Raw genomic sequence first — 27,638 nt, 5'->3', positions numbered from 1 at the left:
TGTGGCTGTCTGTCCTTCCTCCAACCCTACTGGTTGGACTCACGGGGAAGGAGGTTGAGGGGGGGGGGTTAAACATTGCATGGTGTGCCTTGTGCTGGGGCTATCTGGGGCTAGAGCAGCTTCTATGTGCACGGAGCCAACCCAGCACCTGTGTGGGGAGGATGAAGACGCAGGGACATCCAAGGCCTCCAGCCTGCTACTTGGCCACATGAATGGCTCTGTCTCGGCAGCCCTGGGCACATAGCCCTCCCACTCACGTCAATCAGAGCTTGCACAAACCTCCTTGACAGGTCAGCCTTACGGTTCAGAGGGCAAAAGTTCAGGAGAGGTTTTATTGCATGCTTTCTGGGGGCCACCACTGCTAAATGCTGATCTTCCCTAGGCGAAGTGTTACCCGAGAAAGCAGTCAGTAAAGGCTGGGGAATCCGCAGGTAACAGATAGTCAGAAGCACATTTTAGCACTTGAGTGGTTTTCACAGGGTGGGCAAGGATGGAATAGTAAGCACACAGATATCTTCCTGCCACATCCTCCATCCTCTTACACAAACCACAGAGGGTACAAGGAGAGGAGAAAAACGTCTTGACCTGAGAAATGGAGAATTTGAGCTAGACACCAAAGCAGGCAGGCTAAATGAAAGAGCTACATCTGCTTTGCGTTAGACTTTGCTGTAGTAGCAGGCTGCTGGGAGTGGAGCCACTCAGACACGGGGCTGGTGCTGGGGCCTGAGAAGTTCAGGTACACCACCTGCACCTCAGGTCCCACCCTCCTTATCAACAGCTCAGGTGCACTGTAATTTATTTATAATGCTTGCATATCAACAAAACCACACAGAAATGTAATATGAGCTTTGCAGACCTATTCAGCAGTTTACGAGCATGTTTGTCTTTGTTTGATCTTCTGTGCGTTTCTCTGTCTTTCTGATAAATTAGTAAACCTTGTGGCTTTTTGAACACTTTCTGCTGATGTGTAGTAAATTAAATGTCTTTTAAAATATTTATAGTTCAAAGTACTCTTCTGTAGCACTCCACACCATAGCTTGCTGGTGTGAAATAGAAGGCAGTGAAGCAAAGCTCAGCAATGGTGTTGCAGTGATGTGCAGCCAACTTGAGCGCTCCTCACACCAAGGCCTGGGTTCCACCAGAGGAATAACAGAACGATAGAATCAGTAAGGCTGGAAAGACCAATAATATGACCCACTCCAACCATCAACCCATATCTGTGACTGCCCCAGACCACATCACCCAGTGCCACATCTCCACAGTTCTTATACAGCGCCAGGGACGGTGACTCCTCTACCACCCTGGGCAGCCTGTGCCAATACCTCACCACTCTTTCAAGGAATAAATTTTTCCTAATATTTAACCTGACCGTCCCCTGACTCAACTTAAGGCCATTATTCTTGTCCTGTCTCTGTTACCTGAGAAAAGAGGCTGACCTTCACCTCGCTATAACCTTCTTTCAGGTTGTTGGATCCCCAGCGGGATCTAGCCTGGTTTCTTTCACAGCACCAGAAGACAAATTTATGATGGCATTGCTATTTCAGATCTCATAACTTCCCCACCTGCGCTGTTACGGTATTTTGTTACCCAATTTACAGGGCGACTGACGCCGGCCTCTGAAAGTGCCGAGGTGAGCTGTTGCTCAGCACCTCTCACCATGACGTCAGGAGAGCCTGGCTGCAGTCTGTGGGCTGTTTTCTGCCAAGGCCGCTAATAACGGCGGCCGAGCACAGAGCCGACCAATTTATTTCTACCGGGGAGGAGGGAGAAGTGAATCAAAGTCTCTGTTCCAGATTTAGTTTCAATTCATTTCTAATAATCTCCACTGCCTCATCTGGAAAAAATGAAACAGGATTAAAAAAAAAAAATGATGTCATTAAGAAAACATCTGACTAATTTTTATTCTGACGAAGTCTTAATATAAGTGAGGGGGGATGTAAATTAAAAGCAGCCCCAATCTTCCCTGGGCCACAGAGACTGCCTTAATACATAAGCCATGAAAGAAGTTTTCTTACATATACAATAAGTTCCCTCTTTCATCAGTACTCACAGCTTCTCCCAAAAGGGCTGTGAACTTCTTTGATGCAGGCTTGGAACTATGTATTACCAGGTTTATGAGCCTTTCGAGCCTCTGTGGATCAAACTGTGAGGCCCACATCTAAAATGTATATAACAATATGAAGGGTTTGCTGTTCATTTTCTCTGCGCTAAATTGGGCAGAAACTCTGGAGTCCCTCAGAACAGGAAAACTCCACCCTGGCCAAAAAGGTAACACTGGGAAAAAGATCAAGAATTCACCCAAAACACATGCAGCTGGAGACCCGGGCGGTATTTCAACAGGAGGCTGGCCCTGCATCTACAGACCAGGTTGGAGAGCAAGCTCCTCCTGACGGCTCTGCGTAAAGCCTCTGCTTGCCACATCTCCCCACCTGTGTGTCACGATAATCACGCTCTCATTCAGGCCTGGCTCTGAGTGAGATCAGGCAGTGATCACGTCTTGCTGTGATACACGTACAACTCCACCAGAGAATATCCCAAAACAATGTGTCTTCTAGTAGTGTCCTACAGGAATAGGCCAGGACCATGGCTCCTCTGCACCTAGTTCCCTAAGAACTTGTCTTTTCCTCTCTTTCTGGTTGTCTCTCTGGCATTATTTCTTGTCCAACTCCCAGTCCGAGATCATGCCATCCCATTACCACTCTTCCAATGGATTTCTGAACTGGGATTTTGGTTTTCAAACAGGCTAAGGGAATCACGTGTCCAAATGCCATTAAATTTAATGGGAGCCGGGGACCTGTTTTCCCCACAGCAGTGGCAAGATGCCCATGTTTGATCATCAATGCTCAGGACTCATACAGAAAGTTGTATCTCTGATGAAGTGCACAAGCCCCGATTAATTTCTCCATCCACCAGAAGACGCTCTCCCTTCCCTGCTTATACTGATGCTGGGGAGATATTAACTGACCCCATCTAAGGGCTGCGGGGTAATGCTGTTGGAAGTGTGCTATGCTTGATGCTTTACAGAGCTTTGCCAGGGCAACGGGTAGCACCCCCCAGAGAGCACACAACTTTGCACTATTTACTTGCCATGTACCAGCCATCCCCAAACCCTGAACCATCTCACTGTGGGTCTGGAGTTCCCACAAAGGACGTCCAGCAATGAAGAAGTTGCACATTTCTGAAATAATCTCCATCATTTAAATAAAACCCAGAAAAATGGGGACAATTAACTAACACTGACATCCCATGACTAGTCTAAATTAATGTTTACATGCCAAATGCATTCATTCAGCAGAAAACAAAGGGCTGAATACTTTTCCATATGCTTAATGGAATATGGACAGTTACAGGCAATTGTTTTGGTGTGCAATAAAAAAAGTGCATAGTGGCTACCCAGGAATGGAAGCTAGGAACAGAACTGCTCTTGTGGGGGTAACACTGCCTGTAGAGTTTTGCTATGAGAAAAGAAAAAAGAAAAATGCTTTTAAAACCAATTATCACATCCAAACTCCACATAAAAATCCTTGGTTTTGTTCCTTAAGACAAATCAAACATCCTGGTCTCATTTTCACAAGCCCTTAGTACCCAGAACACCTCTCCAGGTCCGCGGGAGATGTAGAAGAACCATAGGGAAACCCAGAAAGGGACCATTCTCATGGCAGACACTCTATGTATGGGATGCCACTGCTTTGCACAGTAGGAAACCTACAATACCCCAGTTAAATGGTTCAGTCTAAACAGCCCTTGCTAGCCCCTTGACTTCACCTCTGTTTATTTCTGATTTAAGGTCTGTTACAGCAGGAAGGGCGAAAGGTCGCGACTTGAGCGGTACCCTCAGGATGAAACCCTCAAAACAAGGTACCTTTCAGAGGTCAAACATGGGCCACAATGATATAATTCATATGGTGTTTCATCATTCACAAAGATTGCCCCCCTCCCATTTTTTTCCACTTAGAAAGCAAAGGATGCGCAGATCGTGGTGTGCCAGGAGGAAGTTGTCCTGACCTTATATGCCTGCCTGAGAGCCTGACAATGATGTGAAAGAGCGCTCCCAGCACCACAGCAAAGTTCTAACAGTCCAAAAAAGCAACCCAATGCTGCATGATGGAGTTGGAAGTCTGAAGATGGCAGCTTCATGGCCCACTGGGAAGAAGGAGACCCGAGACAAATCACCGCTAACTCCCAGCCCTCCCCTGCTGGGATGTTTCTTTGTTTTTCCTGTATTTTCTCAGCTTTAAAATGAGATCAATACATTATTTCTTTATACTCACAAAAATGGATATTACAGAAAATTGAAGTTACCTTTACCAATTCAGCAACTAATGCTCTCGCTGTGAAGCTGGATAAAAATTTCTACAGCTTCTCTGCAGAAATGTAAGGGGCATGCTTTGAGCAGTTCCCATTTTCTTCTTTTCCCTCAAATATGGCCTTGAGGCATTGAAAGCTAGAAAAATAATTAATATATATACATATATATATATATATATTTAAACAGTGAGGGCAAATTCTCATTAGAACAGTTTATGAAGGAAAGTGGTAAATACAGCGCTGCTGCAATACTTTATGGCAAAACTAGATGTTTTTCTAAAAGATGCGTTCTAAGTGTTTGGAGGTTTGGAGTTTAATAGTCGGAAAGAGTAATTTATCCCAGTGTAGAAATGAAAGGGGAAGGAGTTCTATGGTTGGTGTCACAGATGTTAGATCAGATAACTGTGGTAGCTGCTGTGGGTCTTCACACACAAAAATCTCTGAATATAAAAACCCTTATTTGTGGATTTGTGGTTAGGGCCCTGCTTTTAGAAGGATTTATTTAGGCGTTATGAAAAATCCCATTGCACACCCATTGGCAATGGTAGTTGTCTAAATGCCTTTAAAGATTATGCCTTGAAGTCTAATCTTGTACCACTGAAGTCAAAGGAAACTCTGCCACTGACTCTGGCTTGGGGAACAAGAATGGGCCTCCAACTGTTTGATTACTCTGTTTTCCAGCCACACCATGGAAACAGCATAGTAAACTATGGTGGGTACAGTTCCTTAGTAAATTTTTTTCCATTTCTTAGAAAAACGTATTCAGGACTTTATGCAACTTCTATACCATGAGGTCAATTTTATATATTTGTTCCAAGTAAGAAAGATGTTTGTGTTTTTTTTAGCTCTAAAGCTAAAGATAAAGCCAAACATCCTTTATTTTGCCTTATGAAAGACCATTCTGTTTTCAGACACTCCTGACTAGGTTAAAATACCTAGAACCAAGAACAAATGTAACAAAGGTTTTAAATCCACTCAATGTGGCTGTGTTAATATTTTTAATCAATGAAATAAAAAGTGTTTTCATTTAGAACTTCAACATTTTTTTTAACCTAAGGTCCACCAGAAGTTAGCAATGTTCTTGAGCTCACGGGTTGCTCACAGCATCTGGGGACCACAGCATTGCTTGGAAGGAGCAAAGCTGGCAGCAGAAGTAACCCTGCATTGGAAGTGGTCCTCAGAATAGAAACTGTCCTATCTACATACAGATTTTTATTCTATTTACACAACATTTAGCACAACGAGGGTCTAGCCTTGGCTGACATTAAAGGCACAACCGCAATACAATACAACAATAACAATATTTGCTATTAAAATGGAAGAAAAACATGTATTTTAAATAACTAAGATTGCCCTCCATTATGCAACAGACAAAGAAGTCAGACATCAAAGATAGAAATCAGAGTTGATATGGGACCTTCAAACCCAAATCAAATTAGTGTCTTGAGGAGAGATCTTTGATTTAAGCTTAACAGTGGTGATTTTTTCCTGGGTTGTTTTATACTTAATCAGCCTCACAGCCCACTTTGCAGACGTATGTTCCCAAAACACATCAAAGAGAGTAAACATTCTGTTTCAGATCTTAATATACTTTTTTATCCAATTACCTTACTTACACGATCTTTTAATTTACGTTCTGAAAGCCCACCTTTTCACACAAGCTTTCCTTTAGCAGTGGAGGTAGAAGGATGACCACCTCAGTTCTTGTGAGATATCCGCCAAAAAAAACACAACACAATGAATAAATCAAAGCACGGTAGATGAGTCTCAAAGATAGTTTCTTGAGAGATTAATGATGAAAGCCTTCAGAATATTTAAGAAGAAGAATATTTTAAGAAGGGGAACTTCAAGAAAGGTGGCTGAGGAGAAGAGAGAGAAGGAGGGTGGGAGAAAAGGCATGAAAGGAAGCACAGATAGAAGTCATGGAAGTCAATGGCATGGAAGAGCCAATGAAAGCAATCCAGTGACAGACCGAAGGAGTGATGCAAACCTGGAGGTGTGTGAATTTCTGGTTCAAGCCACCAGACATGAGAATCTGGTTCTGAAAGCCACAAGAAAGCTGTGGGGTAAAGATGCTGCGAGTTCATGGCAGGGAGGGGATAAGGGCTGGGAAGCAACTGCAGATTGTAGGAGGCTAGCAAAGTGGGAAGCAGTGAGGAGTAAGATGGTGCCAGGTGGAGGCACAGACCAAATCTCAAAGGCAGAGCTGAGCAAGAGGATGAGGGGGATCTGAAGAGATGTTCAACCAAGGGGAGTGTGGGAAATGGATGCTAGAAAGATGTGTTGGATGTGACACAGCTGTTTATCTGCATCTGATTGATTTCCCTTGGGACACATGGTAACGATATAAGCACTTTTGAGTGAGTATTTTGCTCATAGCTGTGAAGACAATAAGCTTGGGAAAACAAATGGGAAGTGCGTGTATGTGGGGAGGAAATCTGAATTTTTCATCCCTGTCTAGTGTCTTCTTGCCATGCTACTTCTGGGTGTTGTTTTTCTGCCTTAAAAGAAAATGACATTCACATGCTATGGAGCAGCTTAACATTTTAAAGACTGTACCTACAGTATTTCTGAAAAGTCCTTTTCCATGTTGTGCTGGCATTGACCTGTCCTGGAGACGGTACATCAGTAGCAACAACAGCGCAGCAGCAGAGCTCATGGAAGAGTCAAGCAAACTGAGGAAAACGCTTATTCATTCATTACACTTTAAATCTGCCTTGGCTCTGTACCCGTCATATCCCAGAAAGGCAAAAAGGGACCATTCCTCTTCATCATGACTGTAATACAATCAACCGGCTGCAGCATTACTCCAACCAATGTTAACTAACGGAGTCTATGTCAGACATCTATAATTTCATGTTAACAAATTAGGTAGACTCCTGCATTTCCTGGTACCTTGAATGCCCAAGAAGCTCATAACTTTTCTTTATATGCAAAATGTCAGGGAAAGGGCAAACAATGTTATGCCAGAAGACCATAGCCAAATCACTTGGTTGGAATGCGCTGTAAATCATGGGGTGAATGGAAAATGAATCTTTGTTCCAAGGTAGTGTCTTCCAGCATTAATATTGCTGCTAATACCTTCCTTTTCCATTGGGAATGTTCTCTTCCCATAACCCAACCTCCTGAAATCCTGTAACTAAGTAAGACACTGAGGAAGGAAAACTTACACCCAATTAATTATAAAATGCCTAAAATTTCTTATTTCTCTCTTCCAAAGTACATGGGAAAACCACTGGACTTCATGCTTTAGAAAGATGCCATGCTTGCTCTAGACAGCAGTAAGCTGTTGTAACCAACTGGAAGTACCAGAAAGATGGTTAACAAAGGGGAAGAAAAAGGAACAGGGACAGGTACACCACAGATCTCTACAAAGCCTTTTTAGACACAGCAGTCAGAGGAGTTCTGTAGGAACAGGTGCTTGTGATACCCACACAGAAATATCTCATGCACGCACACCCCAGATATGCTGCTGCTGTGCCACGTGTACCTGTCTCTGGTGCATCACAGCACAAAGAAGTAAAAGACACACATTCCTATAATAGCAAAGCTTTGGGTTGGAGCCTGACGGGTTTTCAGTAGGAATTAATTTTATTGCCATTTGACACATTTTAAACAGCAACAGCACTCACAGAAACCTCTAAAGGGAAATATTCACGAACAATATATAATAAATACATTGATTTCTAATAATAACCATCTGCCCTAAATCTTCTTGCTGACAGGTTTAGTTGGACCAAAGGCCCCTTTCACATCTACTTCATGACAGTTCCCATCACTACATAAAGACTTTGAAGTGCCCTAACGTGCAGTAAAATGCAAGATAACCTACCAAACTGTCAATATTTCTTCGCTTCTAAAAGGAAATGCTAATGGCACTCAAAGAGCTCAAGATGTAATGTAAGATCTGATCCAGCGGGCTGGCTGATCTAACCATCCTTTCCTTTGCTATGAGGATGTGGAACAGCTAGTAATTACATGCTGAAAAGCAGAACTAGGCAAAAGTTTTTTACTGATAAAACAACTACAAGGAGAAAAGCCTTTTTATTTCCAGCGAGATTTTTCTCTCTGAAATGCCCTGTGTTTTCTGTCAAAGTAAGAGAATTAACAATACTCTTCCATACTAATTTCTTCCTTCTAATCTCTTTTTTTGAAACTTTTTTTTTTTAATCATTAGAAAAAAAAAAGGTGAAGCGGAATGAAACATGCATGTTTTTAAAAAAATGGTCAATACTCAGCAGTTAATTTTCCATAGGGAAAAGATTAACACAATTCAGAGAAAGCAGGACCTCATTCCAATTGACTGCATTAAACACCTGGCTTTTCTCTATCATCTCCAGCTTGCAGTGTAACACTGACGAAGGCTCTACTGCAAGGGAAATTAAACGTGATAAGCCAAAGCCCAGTCCTATGGTAAAACCTCAGCACTGGCAGCATAGTTGTACAACTCATACAGACTTCAAAGGAGCCAGGCTGCCCCTGAGATCTTCAACCCATGATAAGAAGGGATGCGGTGTTTTGTATCATCAACCACGTACCGCCTCAAAATCCATTTGTGTCATTCTCAACAGCTGCTCTCCTGTTCTTTCAGTTAACAATGACAATGGAAATTCTTACATTTTTCTCAGTTAAGGAGCAGGGAGCTGATGTTCTTCATCTATTTACTGCTGAAAAGTTACACCAGTGCTTTTCAACCTGTGGTTTGCAAAACCTTTGGGAATCACGAAGAACTTCTATAGGTGATGTGAAAGACAGCAAAAAAACCCTGCAAGCCTCCTATCATTCAGGCTAAATTCACTATACCATGCTTGACAGCCCCACTGAAAATTTTCAGGGAGGCCACAGACTGTAATAGCTTGAAAACCCCTCATTGACCCTGTGCTTCCTGATATCAATAAAAATTACATAGAAGACATTCACAGAGTAATCACCAACTGCCACCCCATCCATCCACCAACCCCCTCTACCAGCTAGTACCCGAACAGGCATGAAATGGAGTCATCTCTACTCTGCCAGCACCAGGTAACCACATCTCCCCAAGTCAACAGCTCTAAGTACCTACACCTCCCTCCTGCTGCCAGCAGCTCACTGCCACGCAAACGGAGACCTGAGGGCCTCATCTTTCATTCTCTTATCTTATGCAGCTATTCCTTATGCAGACACATTTCTGTATACAAATCCCATTATACTTGACCCTCAGTTCACCCTGTTTCCATTACAACGCTGTAGACTCAACCAGACTTGCTCCAGTGCCAACTCTGTGCTGTCATTCCCTGCGCAGAGTGGTAATAAAGAAATCACTGTTTTAAGCTGACAAAGAACAGATTTCTCACTAAGTAAACACTGATGTTTTGGTAGGGAAATTAAGTTATAAAATTGTGTCTACAAAGGGAGACCATACAGATGGAGTTTGTTAAGAGACAGCAATACAGTCAACAGTGGTTAATTCAATTGCCTGCTACTTATCAGATTTTTTTTTTAAAGGCTTATCCAGTTTTTGTAAATGCAAATGCAGAAAAACATTCAAAGAGTCATCACTGATCGCTGTTGTAGCTGGAGAGCTATACACGCACACACATGGCTTTTTGAGGAGGAAGGAATAGCCCGCCCTCGTGCATCCGTCATGGCTATGTCAGGGTCCAGTAGACATGACACGTACCAGCCAATGAGGAGGGGACATGTGAGCACAGCACAGCTCATCGCCATGCCACCATGAGCCAGAAACCTCCATTCACATGTCATGGCCTCACTTCTCCCAGCCACTGCTCTCACATGACTTCCATGTGTGTGGTGCCCCACACCAACTTATGATGCCCCATACCTTCCCCTTCAGGTCAGTCAAAAGCAGGGCATTAAGCTCAGCTGTGAAAAGACAGGAAATTCAATGCCTCCAGTACTCAGCTGAGAGCCTTGAATGAGCCCATCCCAGCCTCAGATATCAGATTCCCAAAGTGCTCTCTTTGGGAAAAGCATGATGTAAAGTCTCACGTGAGCCAAAAAGATGTTAACATTGTGTGCCCTTTAAATGATGGTCTTAGTTGGTAAAATGAGATGTGCTTAGGTTGGAACTATGTAAATACAATAATTTTATTACCGTAAGGTAAAAATGATTTTTAAAAAAGAGCTATTGCTGAGTAATTAAGTCACAAAGTATTGGTTCTATTTAAAATTCAAAAGAAGGGCTATTAAACATAATCATATTTTAATGAAAACATTTTGCAATGGCTTTAATAATTCAGCACAAAATTTAATTTAAACATTCATCTCCAGTTTTGGAAAAGGCAAACATAGGGCCATTGCACTGCAGTCTGGGAATGAGAAAACAGACTTGCTCAGGTGCAGTGGATTATTTAACCTACTTAGACATCAGTGACAAACAAACCAACCCTGAAAATCAAAGCCATGCCAAAATCCTGAAGGCCAGGCTTTCCATGTGGTAGCAGCCTTTGAAAATCCCATTTTTAGTCTTCTCTTAGCACCTTCAAGTATCTTGTGCAGCCCATGCTGCTTGCAGTGGGGTGTGAGCTCTTGTGAGCATTCAAGCAGAAGCCAGCTGCTGATGGGAGCTGGATGTCTACGTAAATGTCCACTGGACTGGATGTCTATGAGTTTACACTGGACTCGCACTTCGTATGTTTGGGGTTTTGCTTTTATTGCATCTTCCACTTAATTTGCTAAAGTAAGCAAAGGGCATACATGTGAAAGTAAATCAGGTTTTAAAAATGTTTTATGGTTTAAATAATCTACAGCATTATTAAAAATCAAGGAAGTTCAACTGTCCAGAAGCTAACTTCTACTATTAACAATTCACTTTATGTGGATCACATAACGGTGCAAGTTTTAAAGTCGTTCACAATGTAATGGCAAAATACTTACTCTTGCTCAGTGCTCAGTACACATTTGATACTCACAAACACTGTGAAGATTAGTACAACCATTGACACCTGCTGTAAAAGCTTCCAGCCCCTCCTTCCTCCCCCCCAAAAAAAAATAAAGGCACAAAGGAAAATAAGGCCACCTAAAAGTCTCCAGTTTCACTTTAATCTCTAGCTCCACTGTGCTGAGATTTGCTCCCAGATTCTGGAGGCTCTTTCATTTGAAATTTAAAAGCATTCAGAGGAGCACAGACCACAGTGCATCATATGCAGAGAGGTTATCAGTGTGGTTTTCACCCACTGAGGATGGTAACGGATGGAGAAGGGCACACTGAAACTGCACAGACACAAACACACGAACACACAAATCTTCACTGCACTGGAAGTTCACAGATTGCAGTAATTTTGCTGGTGAATGTGTGAACCACAAAATTGCCCTTCCTGGGACAAAAGCCACCACTGAACATAGAGATGGTAGGGCTGGGGTTGGGTTTAGGAAAGGCAAAGCAATGAAATCAATCACAGCAACCAGAATCTGGATAAAGGCCAGTTTGGCAATGCAGTCAGAAACCAAATGAAGGAACAGGAAACCACTGAACTCGGTGCAGTTTTAATGGGAGGAAGCATGATCTGCTCTTCAGAGCAGGGCATCTCGAGGAATTTTCTGTCCTCGTCTGTTCCATTTACTCACTGAATTACCTTGGGGCAGGTCACACAACCAACACGCTGCACCAGTTTGATATACCCGAAGCAATGCAATCTCTGTATGGAAACAAAGCCCAAGTCTCTGCTCTGCTCAACATCATTCTTATCAAAACCCATCGCATGCTTCAACAAAAACACAAACCCTGCATGGCAGATATCAAGTGTGGAGAAAGCAAGCTGATAGGATCCTGGACCTGAAGGGAAAGAAGCTACAGACCCCAGTGCTCTCACCTCTCACCTTCCTCTCATTTGGCAGAAGCTGTCTCTTAAACAAACAAACAAACATCTATTTGAAGATTTCTTATTCTTGCGGTACAGGATTCAAACCAGACGCAGTTGTGGGAAATCTGGAGTCATACCAGGTTTAGCTCTCAAATGCCGAGAGAGGTCAAGACCTAGCCAAACCCTGAATAGATGACTTGCAGAGCAAATCCCAGGACATGGAGGAAGTGGTGTTGGTGAGAGCAGGCCTTTCCCTCTGACTCACCAGGCAATGCCACATGATGATGCTCTGGTGAGGAACATGAAGCGGCTGTCATTCTCATTCACTACAGTCCCAGAATTCAGTGTATTCATCCTCAATAGAGGTCCCATGGGACTCTCTTAGAAAGACAGGGCTTGCAAAATATCTAAGCTGACTCAGTTCCATGTTAGACTCTTACATTCTGGTCATCTCCTCACTGATGGCCCAGAGGGATGGATTGAACTTTCCTGACCTTGGTTACATGTGTATACATGATTCCTTTCACAATGATGGCTGGAAACTCAGTCGGAATTTAGAAGTTTGCTTTTTAACAAGTGACTAAACTGATCTGGGAGCTATTGACACTGGTTTCACCATGAAAGGTGAAACCGTGATCAGCTCTCTGTTCAAGACTTTTACAGGGAATAAGAGATAAACAGGTAATAATTGTACTTAAAAATTCAACTGTACTGGACAAAAGTCCAGTAGACATCTTGCTTTTCATGTGCTCATGGCATTACTTCTTACACAGCAACAGTTGGGCTGGAGAACTAAGAAAAAAGGGGAAAAGCTAGAAACTTTTGCCTAATTTATCCTCTGGGAACTAATTCTGGTCTGCAGATATTAGAATCCACCGCAATCTGGGCCCTGATGTATACCATGGAGCTGAAGTCTCTTTTCATTAAAGCTTAACTAGTACTTTGTCAAAATTATTAAAAGAAACATTACAGAAGTGAAACCCTTCAGGAGAATACCAACAAATAATCCGTTACTGTAACAGGTCTGAAGCCAAGTCTATACTGTCACATGAAAAATCTTCAACATTAACTGTTTTTCCAGCATGACTACACAGGAGTGTTTGGTAAAGATTCCTTTTTATGGTGCCTTCAGAAGAACACCTCTATCCAGGCCAGTATGTGAGCATGCATCTAAGCTCCTCTAAAGTCAACATTTAAGCATGCATTTCTAATTAAGCATATTGCCAGGTTTTTCCTGAACTGAGACAGCCTTAAAACCAGTTCTGTAGCCTGTATTGCTTCTGGTATGTTCCTCTGCCTCATCAGCCCATCATTTCTTATCAAATCTCTCCTGCAAGTATCTCTTTCTTTCCTATTCCCCAGTAGATTCATCTTCCTTTCATTTACTGATTCGATGACTGAATGCTTTAATTCCTTCACTCCCTTATCTTTCTGCTATTCTGCTATTTTGTCACCCACAATGCAGTTTTCTCTTGTACGATATTGTGCTGCACTTGATCTAGCATAAAAGATAGTGTATGAAATCAAATGTTGTATCTCAGAACTCACAGAAATAGTCACAAACAAAAATACACATGCAGGAGCATCGCTTTAATGCAACTGTAAGCCTGAAGCCTTCCTATTGGTCATGTACTAAACCACAATCTGGTAGTCTTTCTACTACCAGTGGTAATTTGGGATGTGTGCTTACCCTGTGGGATCTTAAGAGGCTTTCAGATGAAATGCTCAGCCAGCAGGTAACACGTCCTGTAGCTGGTCTGCAAATGAAAAGCCATCTAAGTAGCTCCAGAACCAAACTAGGAAAGCCTCTCACGAAGAAACAAAAGGAGGAATGAGACAAATTCTTCTTCAGGATGCTTTTACAGGATCAAAAGGAAAATACTTCAAAGGCCCTTACAGGATTTAGGAACAGGTTTATTTTTCAGAGAGACTGAAACCGATAGAAAGCTCAATACAACCGCACTTCAGTTACACACGCAAACCCAGCATATTTTTTCAGTCATGCCCAAGTGCAACCAGGTGCTGTTATGAGTGCCTTGGATAGCAAGGGTTTGGGAGAGAGAAAATAGGCTGAGGCAGAAAGAAATCCCTCTACTGTGAGGGGAGAAGGCTACTTCTCTGCTTCCCACCATGTTGCAAGGTGCTCTCCCCAACACCAGCTTGAAAAAGTCATAAATGGGTCACATCTTCTTTGACTACTAACTACTGCCAGCAATCATATCGCAACTCAATTCCATACAAGCCAATAAAGTGAGTATAGAGCATGCAGGAAATTTGCTCCTAAAGTGGAATCTGGTCTACTGATATCATGTAAACCTTGACTCTCCATAAGCTTGGCTTCGTGCATTGGCCTACCATAGAGAGGAGGCAGGTCAGAAAACATCCCTATCAACACTACAGAAACACAAGAGCCATATAACTTGGACCTTGGACCCCAAACATACACGTTAATATATATTCATTCTGGTCATTTTCTTAATTTCTACAAGTTTTACACTTCCATCAGGGCTGGCCTGGGAGTCCAGAGTTTCAGTGGAAGCTGGGGAAGTTTGGCATTAACTGGAGCACAGCACGTTTGAAAAACCCATGATGTCTTTCATTTCTAGCAGTTGACAAGCTAGCCCTCCATTATGTTGAAACCCACAATACCGACTTTGAAAATAACACTGTTAGCCAGATTTAGTAAAGTGGGACTTACAATCTTAAATCATACTGTCACTGTTAAAAACTGACCCAAGCAATGACCTACACTTAAGCCCTGTTAGTTGTCTATGTAATGCCAATGGTGAAACATTAAAGAACAGACATGAAAATCCTAAGTTGGAAAATTGGGCAATATCACAAATTCTCAAAGTGGTCTGGCACATGAAAGAAGAGCATACGTATGTGGTATTGTCAAATTCAAGGATCTAGGAAGCCCACTTAAATGCACATATTCCCACAAGAGCACTCTGCAGATCTGAGATTTGTCACAGTAAAGCACCTACCTCTGCCCTTTGATTTGTGCAGATGTGAGCACACGGCGTTAGCTGCAAGCAGGGTATCCAGAACTGCCGTTTTGCCAAATAGGGAGGGTCCTTTTTTTTTTTTTTTTTTTTTTTTGTTATTATTTTTTTTTCTTCCTTTCCCCCCAGCCATCTGGGTGGTCCGAGAACCAGCCCTGAAATACCTAGGATCCCTCGAACCACATGTTCTAATCCCAGCAGAGTTGACTCAGTTCTTCATCCTTCCAGGGTAAATTGACTTCGCTGCACTTTATTGCGTGGGGGGAACTTTTGGATGAGATTTTAAAATTTCCGCTCTGCATGTACATTACAAACCCTGCATTTTTTCTTCCAATATCACAAGCCAGCATTCCTGCTATTTGTTTTTTCTCTCTCAGCACCTTATGTTATTTGCTTCCCCTGGCCACTTGTATCTGAAAACCCAGATTAACAGCACCAGAAATACAATGTGCTGCAACCTTCATTTTGCAAGCCAATGGGATGGATGGATTTTGTCCATTTTTTCTCCATGCACTGGAAGGATTTCAGAGAACAATGAAAACGAGGAGGCTGAACAGGCTGATATCTGAGTCTATGTTACAGACTGCAGCCTGGTCAGTTCATTACCGCAGGAGGAAGGATATGACAACATGCAGCAAGTATCTGGAAGGGGGTGTTACATGGAAGGTGTGTTAGGTGTAGGAGGGTGACATTCAGTCAGAAAAGAAGGAGGGCAAACTGGGGAGATGAACTGCATGGAGAGCTCTGTAGACTGAGAAAGGATTTGCTACAGGAGCTACAAGAGCAGAAATGGTGAGCCCAGTGCTGGACAGGAGCAGCCCCGGGGCAAGAGTCTTCGCTGCCTTCTGTCCTCATGATTGTAAGAAGCTGGTGAGAGGAGAAACACCATCTAGAGAGGGGACTTATTTAGGATTGACAAAAAGGAAAAGCCGGGAGAGGCAGTGCTCCACATTTAGCTGAGAGAAAACCTGGGAAACAAATTTGTGACATTGGAGTTTGATAGGGTAGGAGACTGGCACTGAACATTGATCCATTTTCACAGGATGCTGAAAGCAAAGGAAAAGTGGGCTATACCATTGAGATAGCTTCTGAAAGACCTTCTGCTTAGAAACTCTTTAAAAAGCAGTGGGAGAAGAGAGTTCAAATAAATTTTTCCTAAAGCACAAGCTTAGCAGAGGATAAGGTGGAAGCATGAAGTCACTTTTAATCTACTATAAAGTGAGGTAAGCAAAGGGATTATCACTTAAGACTCGCTGACATGAAGCTCTGAGAATGACATTTAAAAGCAATGGTGGATTACAGAGTGACATCATATTAAACGAACACATGCCAAAGGTTTACATAAAAGACCTCAGAAATCAGGCTCTTATTCTCAACAGTAAAACCTCCTAGCCATTTTTACACTTTTGGCAGTGATCAGGCTAAATTAGAGCTGCAGTTTGTCATTCTGTACATTGCAGTGTCACAGCCCCAGCAGTTTGGTGGCCCAAATCTTCTCTAAGTACTCATGGGCATGACTTCATCTGAGCTCACTGAGCCCCTCACTTCACTGTGATGATGCCAACATACAGCAGCTGAAGATCCAATCCAAACGTTTATAAGCCTGATCTGCAGGACCTTGTATCTGACTGCATGGTTCAGTGACTCTGAAACTGCACACTTTGAGGTCCCTCTGGACTTCAGGTCTGATTTTTTCAGAGTATTCTGACAATTTCAATCAAATACACAGGATCAATCTACGTTCTCAATTTTATGACAGCACAGATGTGCAAATATCTCTTAGAACAAAGAACACTTGGAAATCTTTACCCATTTTTTCCCCTAGAATGGTATGCAGATTGAAAAACCTACAGAAGCATTCAGGCCTGTATGACCATTTCACATTATGCTCCTTTTTTGGAAGACCACATCTCAGCCTGTCATTCTACTGAAGTCAGAAAACATGAAGCATGCACCTTCTCAGCTTCTGCAGAGATAGGTAGAACTGTGTACTTCTTTTCTGATGCCTGAAAACATGCCACGAGCCCCTTCTGAATTGAGTCACAGTTAGTTAGCCTTCACTTCTCAGTTCTCAAAAATTAAGGAGAAAGCACACGTGGAATTAAAGTTCTTTTTTTCTCCAGTCCCCAGAAAGAGCAGTAGTCCAGAACTTCATCTGTGGTCTACTGGAGGTGGATGAAGTGACCAGCAAATATTAGACCTGGTAGTTTTACAGTGAGAGCAGTACTGATCGTTCCCCAAAGCGCCTCCTGCAGGTTACCAAAGAGCCACTTACAAACAACACACTCCTGCTAATTACAGAGCGGGGAGAGGTCTGAACCAGCCTTGCGGAGGGGACCAGCCACTGCAAACTAGCGTGCACTCACACATTCTTATTTTCCTAAGTAAATAAAAGAAGCATGTGGGAAAGAAGGGGACAGAGTAAATTGGATGTGGGAGCCCCCAAACCTGTTTCTCAAATGAGCGATGTGTCTATTTGGTGAAAGTCGTAAAAATTTGCAAAACACATAAGAAGGTCTCTCTAAGCAGCTGTTTGCTTTGACTCCGGAGGGAACTCACTGTATCTCCAAGGCAGCACAGTACCATCAATCAAGACCTGCCAAAGATTTTCTCCGCTGGTAGCAAAGTAAATATGAAAACACACATGTTTTATTGGTGCGTACGTTCTGCGGTGCAGCCCGGCGGCGTCTTTGCTGCAGGAATGAATGTTACCTGGTCCCATCCCAAGCAACCTGGTGGGATCAAAGCTGGAGCCTCATGAGAGATCATTCTACAAAGATAACCGCACACCCGGTAACGCATGGGGCCGGCGCCCCTCTGCCAATGGTGGGGGAACAAACGAGAGCCCTGGCAGCAAACAGGGAGCGCTGGTGGGAAAGCCCCATCGGCTGGGCTGGAGCGTGGTCAGTGCCACATGGAAAATTTCACTGCCACCAACCTCTAACACCTCTCCACTGACAGTGTGTGAAGGGAGATTTTTCAAAAGATTTCTATCCTGCAAAACTGAGGAAGGTTTGTGTTTTGTTGCTTTTTTTTTTTTTTTAATAGGAACTGCAAAAGACACATCTGTGACAGTAGCAAATTCCAACTCTAAAGCAAAAAATACCGGTATTTCTCAGAACACCGTGACAAGATGATGATGATTATTTTTTGTATGGCTAAACAACATACTTTCCCTTAACCCCACTTGGCCTCTGTTGGCCGAATCTCACAAAAACAAAGGAAAGAGAAAATCAGCCTGAAACATACCCAAAATGGAAAACCATGGATAAAGGTTAAATTTGGAGAATCTGTAAACACTTGAGCCATAGCCTTTTGATGAAAAGTCACCTTGGCCATCTGTGAATTACCCACCTAAGCTGCTCAGGCACACTGGGAACCAATCCTGAAAAGGTGTTCTCCAATTTTTAACACAGCAAAAGGAAAACAAACTTCAACAGGAAGGGGCAATAGGATCAGATAAAGAAAAACTGTGTAGGCTGAATATCAGAGAAAATCTGTAATATATTAAGATCTCAGGGAAATGGAAGAAGATCCGTGATTAATACAGATAAAAGCCCTAGCAAAGGGAAATTAAGGGCAACTCCACATTATCACAGTGATGGAACATTCTCTGTCAGTAGGTCTTTGGGAGGATTCACTCTTCTCAAAAGCCACAGAATTATGAGCTCAGTTTGTTTTTTTTTTACTTTCTAAAATTATTTCTAAATGTGGACAAAAGAACAACAACAATATTTTGTTAATAAATAATGTCAGAACTGCAACCTGAAACATCATCGGGATGTCAGTAAAAAAACAAGGCTGCTTTTGTTTGTTGCACTGCATAATGCCTGACGGGTTTTAACCACAGTTTAGGAACTACTGTTAAAAAGCTTCTTGCTGAGTCAAGCCTAGGCATGCTGTTTACAAGGGTTAGCCCTGAAGGCTCTTGCATTGGCAGGTACTTTTAAGCTGAGCTAAGAGGTTTTCTGTTATTTTTGCTATAGTTCGGAAAAAAAAATAGTTGAGAGTAGCTAAGCACACCTACAGGGGGGAGCTATCAGTGCTCACCTGCCATCCTCACCTGCCGCTTCACTCTGCAGTTGAGAGCTTGATCTTGCAAAGCTGGCTCCAAGAGTCCCCTTGGTTTGCAGATGAGAGAGATTTTGCAGAGACAGGGCTCCAGCAGTGTAAGTTTTCACAAGGAAGCTCACTAAAACACAAACTATCTCTTTCACTAAAAAAGAACCTGTTTTAACATATGAAGTGAATTTGGTTCAGCTGTTAACCTCTGAGGACTTCCACCCAGGTGACACTGATCTATGTTCTGCCTACAGCTAATAGTACAGAGTGAAATTCTGACAAATCAATAAAAGCTGCATGCAGGAGATGCATCCAGCATCCACCATCACCCATTTAAGGAGTATGGCTGTGCAAGTTAAAGCACTATGGCGATGATATACAAAAGAGGTCAGAACCTGCAAACATTATTTCTGTCATTTCTTAGCTTTTAGTGCTGTATTTGGTGACCTTTACATCAAACAAATGCTGTTTTGGAGAAATGGCGTCTCATGCAATTTACATGAACCAATATGCTTTCCTTCACTCATTCTGCTCTAACTCTGCAAGAGACTCTCTGGAAGAGATTCCCTCCCGCAGTCGGTTTTAATCCATTCCTCAATACATGTTTTTGCAGTGTCTGTTGGGCTCCACTCCTGTCTCTCCTTCCATCCTCTGTAGGACCATTGAGTCCACAACACCAAAATCCAATTGATGTCTTAACTCCACAATATTTCTATTGGTTTGCACTGCAGAGCTCAATGATCAACTGAATGAAATATTTCATTTTTCCAAACTAGCCAAGAAATCATCATGGTTCCAACAATTTTTTCTTAATGCTAAAGAAGAGATCACTTGATAAAATGAAAAAGAGGTGTATGACCAAATAAGCAAAAATAACAGGTTGTGTAGAAAAGTGAAGTGTCCTATTGACTGAAGAAACACTATTTTATCCAGATAAAGTTCTCTAGGAAATATATTTCAGAGTACTATCAACATGATCAGCAACTGCATAGATATACTAAATGCTCAGTGGGGAATGCTGAAAACTATTTGTCATGGCGCTCAACAAGGAACTGACTGAGGCAGAACAACAACAGTGAGCAGAAATGCAGAACATTTTTCAGACACATCTTTGCATGTGGATCTTTTATTGCTTGAATTTTCCATATTTCCATCCATACTCTTAAGAAAAGGGTACCAAAGTTTGTCCTGCTCAGGAGAGCCTTGCAGATGAGTTCCCTCCAGTTAGGATAAAACAACTTATGTTCTCATTAGGCCAAAAGCAAACAGTGATGTGGGGGAATGCAGCCACGTCACATTAAGCAGTCAGGAAACAAACCTTTGACATAACGCAGCAGGCAAGTAACAAGACCCCATAGTTAGCAACAAATGAGACTACACTTAATTTGCTGTGCAATGTTCATATAATTAGATAAATTTGGTACCAGCAAGACAGCAGACAGCTAGAATACAGGCTTGATGAATTGGGGGCTCTGTCAAGCACTGATCAAATTAATCACAAAGCCAAAACTCAGTGACACAAATTGTCTTCCAAACATTTACCACAATTTTCTAGAGTAAAAATATACATTATTCCTCAGTGTTATTTAATTTAAAGAGAAGAATGGGTTTCTGCACCACTGGGAAGGGGTACAAATTTACAGAAGTGCATCTGTATCCACAGAGCCTGCCTAGCCTACCCAGGCAGGGGCACAGAACTGCTAAGTGTGCCCTAGCCCAGCTCCATTACCACATTCTGAGTAATTTCACACTGGATATCCTCAGTGAAGAGGGTGAGTACTATTTTATGGTATCTGGAACAGAAACTGAAAGAGAGAGAAGGGGAAGACAAAAGAGAAGTAGAACAAAATCTAAAAAAGGAAAGGGCAGGAGATCAGGTAGAAATGTTTGCCGATAAGACTGAAAGAGAAGAAATGGACAAGAGACTAACTCCACAGCTGGTGAGGATTTTCCCAGTGTGGTTATGCACTTGGGAAAGAAAGCCAGAGTGAAGTTGCATTCCCCTGATTCTAAAGCACAGGCTTTGCTTTACTGCAGGAAAGCCCTCTCTAACTGACAGCAGAATAAGGCCCAGAACAGGACTGACACATGTATGCACTTGCATGCTCACAAAAGCTGCAATTGATATTTCAGTCTAAGTTGTTTTCAACAAGCCTGCTACCTTTTGTAGCTCCAGAAATGTCACGGAAGACTGCACAAAAATACTGCTTTGATGATTCATCACTCACATGGGCACCCTTCAACACAATGTCCAAGCAATAAGGTTCATCTTACACAAAGTTTCCAAGAAAGCTATGTTTCCTCTTCTAAGACCAACAACCAAGTTTTACCTTCAGTAACTCAGAATTCTTTTTCATGAAAGCTTCTCCTGGGAAGGTGAAGGATTGCAAATTAGGACGGTCGGAATATACCAACAATTCTTCCCAAATCCTACGCAGGATACTCTTGGTTCCCTTACAGACAAACTCAGCCACTGCTAGGACAGCAGAGTATTAACATTAGTTTGCTGAACACCTGACCTGCCAGAGGATACAATTCACAGGGCAGCTGTTAAGTTCTGCATTGCATTTTGGAGAAAATCCTGCTCCATGTCTCCACCAAAATCACCGCTGTGGTGCTCCAGGAAAGATGCAGCACCAGGACTGAAGGGGAGAACAGTCTCTGCATGGTTCCCAAAGTGCCAGCCTGGGGGGAAGACAGACCTAGCCATGCTGCAGCAGCACTGACTTTATCCAGCTTTTTGGGGTGCATGAGTAGCCTTTGCCAAACATCTGAGCGTCTGCTATCCTCTTTCCTAAACACAGTTTGGAAGATGTCCCTTTCAGAAGTCAGCGTGTGCTGTCTTAGGTACAGCTCTAGCTTATTATCTGTCTCCTAGTACATTTTTTAATTAATCTGTGTTCTTTTTTTTTGCAATTTCTGCATGTACGTGCAGGCAAGCTCAGAACTGCTTCATTAATCTCCGCAGACCCCCCCAGTTTTGCCTACTCACATTAGCGACCCATTCTGTTTTTTTCCCCTTTGCACACAGCAAGGAAGAAGCTTCTCTGCCTCTTTAAACATCTAGTAAAGCTGACTGCCAGCCAAAAAGACAACTTGTCTCCTGCTAGCATCCAGGGGAATGCCCTATCACTTTTTCCTGCAGCGTTTTGGAAGTGGAATAAAGCCCTTGCAGCCGTGGGACTCCACAGATCTCGTGGCTGCTGCTGTCTCCTCTCTTGCCTCCCAGAGGCTGTTCCCCCACTCACACCCATCCAGAAAAAGCATGGATCTGCAAACAGCCCTGCAAAGCCGCAGAGCAGAGAATCATAAAATCATAGGGGATGGAAGGTCATCTAATCTTTGGGGATAACAGAAGGAACAAATGAGAGTTTTTAAGTGATGAGATCTGCTTTGCTTTCCCTTTGCACAAGTTGTTTTTAGCCCTTGTGGGTTCTCCTATGCTGAATGCCCTGGGACCTGCCCTCAGGTTGCCATCACAGGGTAAAGGATTTCTGGGAGCCGTGAGACCGCCAACCCATTAGGCTGTCCCTCACCTCCCATGGGGATGCTGTGTTTCAGGGATGAGGAGAAAACCCACTGGCCGCATGGCCACCACATCCTCCCACTCACTTCCCTGCTGGCTCCTTTCCTGCCTGCTCAAAATTCATAGGAGGTGAACCCAAATCTCTCTATAAACGTGTCTTCACCACTCTCCAAGGACCACTGGGTTGCCATGTCTAGGAGACTAGGAGACATGAACTAGGAGACCAATGTGATTCCCCCAGCCTGGGCACAGCCCCTGGCCAGCATTTGTGGGATCTCATGAAGAGGATCCCATTGAAACCCATGATCCTGCCCTTCTAGACCTCATGTAGACACCAGAGTCACTCAGCCTGTCCATGCTAAAGTCCCATGAAATAAAACTGATTTATGGAATGCCTGGCAGCTTTTTATCCTTCCCTGAAGCAGTACGGAGGGAGCAGTGCTTGTGTTTCACCAAGATGGTGTCAGAAAGGCACACTATGACACGAGAAACACCATGGGTGCAAAACCACAAGCCAGGCTCATCTCCAGGACTCGTATCCCGGAGCTACACAGCCCTTTTATAGGTCTAACAGAGCTGTATGACCTGAAGGGCAGTGAGTGCCCCATGCTTCAGGAATGGAATTTGATACAGGGTGGGCGGACGGGGCCATAGCAAGGCTCAGAAGCGGAGGTGCGAGACTTACCCATGGATAGCGTGGATAGAGTGAGGTTCGTAATGGTATCGTCCTTCTTGGTGGCGCATGTCAATGGGCAAAGGAGCGTGGAAGGCCGGAAAAATGTGCTGCGGCACTGTGGAGGGGAATAGAAGAAGAAGAAGAAAAAAAGGGACTTCAAAAACTTTTCCTTTCCTTTTAAAACAATTTCAAAGGCACTAAATCTCCATGAATTTCAGAGCAAGAGCAGTGCAAGACAAGGGGTCTTCATGATATCAGCGCTATCATACACCAGAGAAGTGGAATGAATAAATAATCAAAGTCAGGCGGAGAAATCCTACATCTTCGACATAAAAGATCTCCAACAGGGTTTTTGACAAAGACAAGCAGCTAAGCGCTCTTTGAACTCGAGGAGATTATAGGAAGCACCAAGGAAAACTAGACTTGCAGCGCGAATCAGACTCAACGGAGCCTGGCGGGACCCGGACCCATGCCGTCCCCTGTGCCTGCAGTGGCAGTGAGCACCTCTGCTGAAGGTCTGGAAACATTTACCTAAAAACCAACAGCGAGAGCAGTGCTAATGCAAACCATGAAGGCATTCAGAAGTGGCTCAGAAATGCCTACTGCCAGCTTCTAAGAGAGGAGCCCAAATTGCTTGCGCTTGTAATCACTTGAGGCCCTATTTTTTATTCATTTGAGAAGCTTGTTTCATCTTTGATGGAAAGATAAAGTGGTCTCAAAAGGCAGAGAACACCTACATTGACTTATTAAATCTACAGGTTTTAATATTTATTATTGACCCCAAAAGTTAACGGCGAGAATACTTGAGTGAGTTGAACCGATTGAAAATTCATCGGGTTCTTTCTCCCACCGCCCCCAACTACACCGGGCCTTTCCTGTAAAAATTACTGAAGCCAAAGAAACACCATTAACAGAGGCTCAGCCCCTGCTGGTATTGAACCATGACTTGCCTCTGTGACAGGTAGCATCTCTCTGCAGAGCACCATCCGTAAGCCAAAGCTTGGGCTGAATCTCTCGCTGATGCTGAGCAAACTCCAGCAGCGCCCAACTCGTTTTCTATCAGCCTTCAAATTCAGCCTTTCAACCCCGTGAGTCCAGCTGCAGTGGAGCTACGCTGACCCCATCCAGCGAGGCTGCGCTCCTCTTGCAATTCCCCTGGGAGAGATCCCCACGCACGTCCTTCCCTGTGTGTCAGCCCCCAGCTCTGCAGCTCCTGCCCCCATCGCAGCACTCAGTCCCCAAGCACACACGGCACAGGCGCGGCAGTGGGAGAGGTGAGAGCAGGCACACAAACAAGCCTCCTGCCAACAGCGCTGAAAGGCGTTAGACTAAGGCAGTCAGGCTGGAAAGTATTTAAGGCTCCGCAGCAGCCTCACGCTCCGTGCTCCGGCGCAGGGCTGGCACCGTGCACACCCCGATACACTGGGAGCATTTTTGCAGCTCGCCTGATGTCAGGACACAGTAGGGTAACTGTTAGCTGCTTCCCCCTTTCTGCTCCCCTCCCCTCCTCCCCTAGAAGCAGCTCAGGCAGAGAATAAACTCGCATCCTTTAGGATTTGCTTTGGCAGGAGGGAGATTCACTCTTTCTTCGTCCCAGGCAAGGATGATCCCTTACGTGAGGACACTTCACTTTAAAGAGCAGACAGTGTTTTTCCAGGTCAGAAGCACAGCAGTGCCTGCTCTCACCAAACCGCACTCAGCCCAAACCACTGTCCAGGCTGGCAGGGACCAGAAGCTGCTTCCCTCCTCCTCAGAGGCACCGCTGTCCTCTGGACACGGTGCATTGGATCAGAGAAGAGAGGCAAGGAGATCTTGATACCCAGGGCACCCTCTGTAGTGCCAGGGCATCCCTGCTCTGCTCCCAGGACAGGGGTTTTACTCCTAGCATGGCCACAAACTGTCCCAGCACAGCCACTCACCAGACACCACAAACACCTTCAACAGCCAGAGCTGGGCTTCCTGCAACACTCATTCCACAGAGAGCTCACGAAAATAAACCCAAAGGAGCAAGGACTCTCCTGCATTCCTGATGCCTACCTGCATAGCTCTGCTAGAGTGCCTATGGGTCAGGTTTGGCATCTTCTCAAAATAAGGTGGTGACACTGCCTGGATGGGGCAGGTCCAGGGCTGAGTAGCCACAAAATGCAGGGAGGTGCAAGGTGATGGGCTGACACTGCTGGGCATCGGGGTGGTGTTTTAGTGGCACAGCCCTTATCTCGACCAATTTAACTCACCAGTAACAGCAAAGCCATTAACAGCAACGGGTCAAATGCTGAATCTTAAACAAGGCAAGTTATGTCTTGTTTTCATATAATCATAGAACCGCACAATTGTTTAAGCTGGAGGCAGCCCTTAAAGGTCACCTAGTTCAACCTCTCCACAATGAAGAGACACCTGCAGCTCCATCAGGTGCTCAAAGCCCCATTCAGACTGACGTTGAATGTCTCCAAGAACATGGCACCCACCACCTCTTTTGGCAACCTGTGCCGGTGCCTCACCACTCTCATTGTAAAACACTTCTTCCTTATATCCAGTGTAAATCTCCCCTCTTTTAGTTTGAAACCATTTCCCTGTGTCCTATCACAACAGACCCTGATAAACGGCCTGCCCTCTTCTTTTTCATAGCCTGCCTTTAGATACTTTTAGTAATTAGTTTTGTAACTACCGACTACCAAATGACTGATTGCTGTAGTAATATCAAAAAATTAATACAAAAAGATCTCCCAGTCACTCAGGAGAGCTGGGAGTAAGAAAACACAGGGTGTCTGTTGCTTGGCCTCTGTTCCTAGCTATCTGCTGGTACAACAACATCTGAAAAGAATTCTTCCCTCCTTGCACATCTGACTATTAATGGAAGAAAAATTTCCACAAATTTCCTGCCTCCCACGGGCATGGTTGGTTTGTTTTTGGCATTTCAACTTATTTGAACGGTGGCAGTCAGCATTCCACTTCCTTCCAGGGATGGGTTGCTTTGGGTGACCTCCCTTTGGGCTATCCCACTTTGGGTCCCTCCTCTGCTACCCACCCTGGGAGTTCCAGCGACAAAACCAACCACCACCAGTGCTGCTCCTTTTTCTCCTCTTCCAGGTGCTTGGTCAGGAATAATGAATGGTTTTAGAGGCAATCAGCTTCTAATTCATGAACATCATCCCTGCCTTGCTTTTCATTCCCACCCCTTCTGATGAGGAGGGCGAGCTGGCAGCAGGACAGCAGCGCATGCTGCTAACAAAGATGGATGCTTTACATGTAGGAGTTAAAGAGACAATTATATTCAATTACTTCAAGTAAGTCATGTTGATGTATTCCTGAATAGCCATGAGAAGGGCAATACGATGATTAGGGCAATGAATTTGCCAATTTTAATCTAATCAAGGCGATCTTTTGTTTAGTATTATCTGCTTTGTGGTGGCAGAGGATTTACTAAACCCAAGCAATCTTTGCAGATTTAACCCCAAAGCTGCCCAATTAGTACTAATGATGATTGTTTTACACAGTGCGAGGAAGCTTTTAGCAGGAGAAAGCTTTCCCACAGGAAGAAGCAGGGCCATGCCAAGCCCCTTGGTAGTGTGCACCACTGAGGGAAGGCACAAAGTGACATCCCCCCTCCATGTCCCATAGCTCTGAGACAACAGAAAAAAACTTGAGAAAGGAAGAGAAAACCAAAAAAGTGTTCTTTGGAACACTGGAGGTATTCAATGTCAGGTTTGGATAAGGCCCTGTGCAGCCTGACCTAGTGCTCAGCAGCCCTGCTCGCAGCAGGGAGGCTGGAACTGGGTGATTTTTAAGGTCCCTTCCAATCTAAGCCATTCAATGATTCCGTGAAGAAATCAAAGCGGCACACAAAGGGCAGGGCCAATGGAAAAACAGGGTGTTTCACACTGAAATAACATGGCTCCTCATTAAGCTGTGGCATGCAGCTCTGGGGTGAACGCACGCTGATGAGGCTGGGAGGCCCCACCTGCCCCCAGCTCCTGCAGGAACGCGTCTGCTCTGCCGCATCGCTCGATTAGGGGGAGACGTTGCTACCTGTCCCCACTTGTCAGGGCTGATTTTCTGGCCAAGGTTTATGAGCAAGACACGGACCTCCCACTGTTCTATTCTCATCCTTGCCTATTCAAAGGCTAGCCAGCCAGCCAGCCCTCTGGCTTCAAAGGGGAGAGATATGAAGCAGAAATATACGTTTAAAGGGGATGTCCCTTTGCCGAAAATCCCAGGAATCAGGGAGGGAGGCAGCAGAAACAGGCATTTTTTGAGGATGA

The 27,638-nt window shown here is 43.9% G+C and overlaps 1 protein-coding gene across 5 annotated transcripts in view; it reads right to left on the bottom strand.

Moving 5' to 3' along the window:
* The window catches only part of GLI2 (GLI family zinc finger 2), a 178,006-nt gene that overhangs the window by 38,534 nt on the left and 111,834 nt on the right, over nt 1-27,638 (bottom strand). For 4 of the 5 annotated variants that reach the window (XM_085227967.1, XM_085227966.1, XM_085227969.1 and 1 more), the window contains exon 3: nt 23,389-23,494. The exons of the other annotated variant lie outside the window; for it this stretch is intronic. In XM_085227967.1, coding sequence (XP_085084093.1) covers nt 23,389-23,494 — 106 coding nt within the window. The remainder of the gene's footprint in view (nt 1-23,388; nt 23,495-27,638) is intronic. 5 annotated transcript variants of the gene reach the window in all.

The sequence above is a fragment of the Meleagris gallopavo genome, chromosome 7 (assembly GCF_905368555.1).
Source record: "Meleagris gallopavo chromosome 7, MGAL_WU_HG_1.1, whole genome shotgun sequence".
Lineage (NCBI taxonomy): Eukaryota > Metazoa > Chordata > Aves > Galliformes > Phasianidae > Meleagris > Meleagris gallopavo.
The sequence above is the reverse complement of the archived record's forward strand: the minus strand, read 5'-3'. Positions and strand labels throughout refer to the sequence as shown.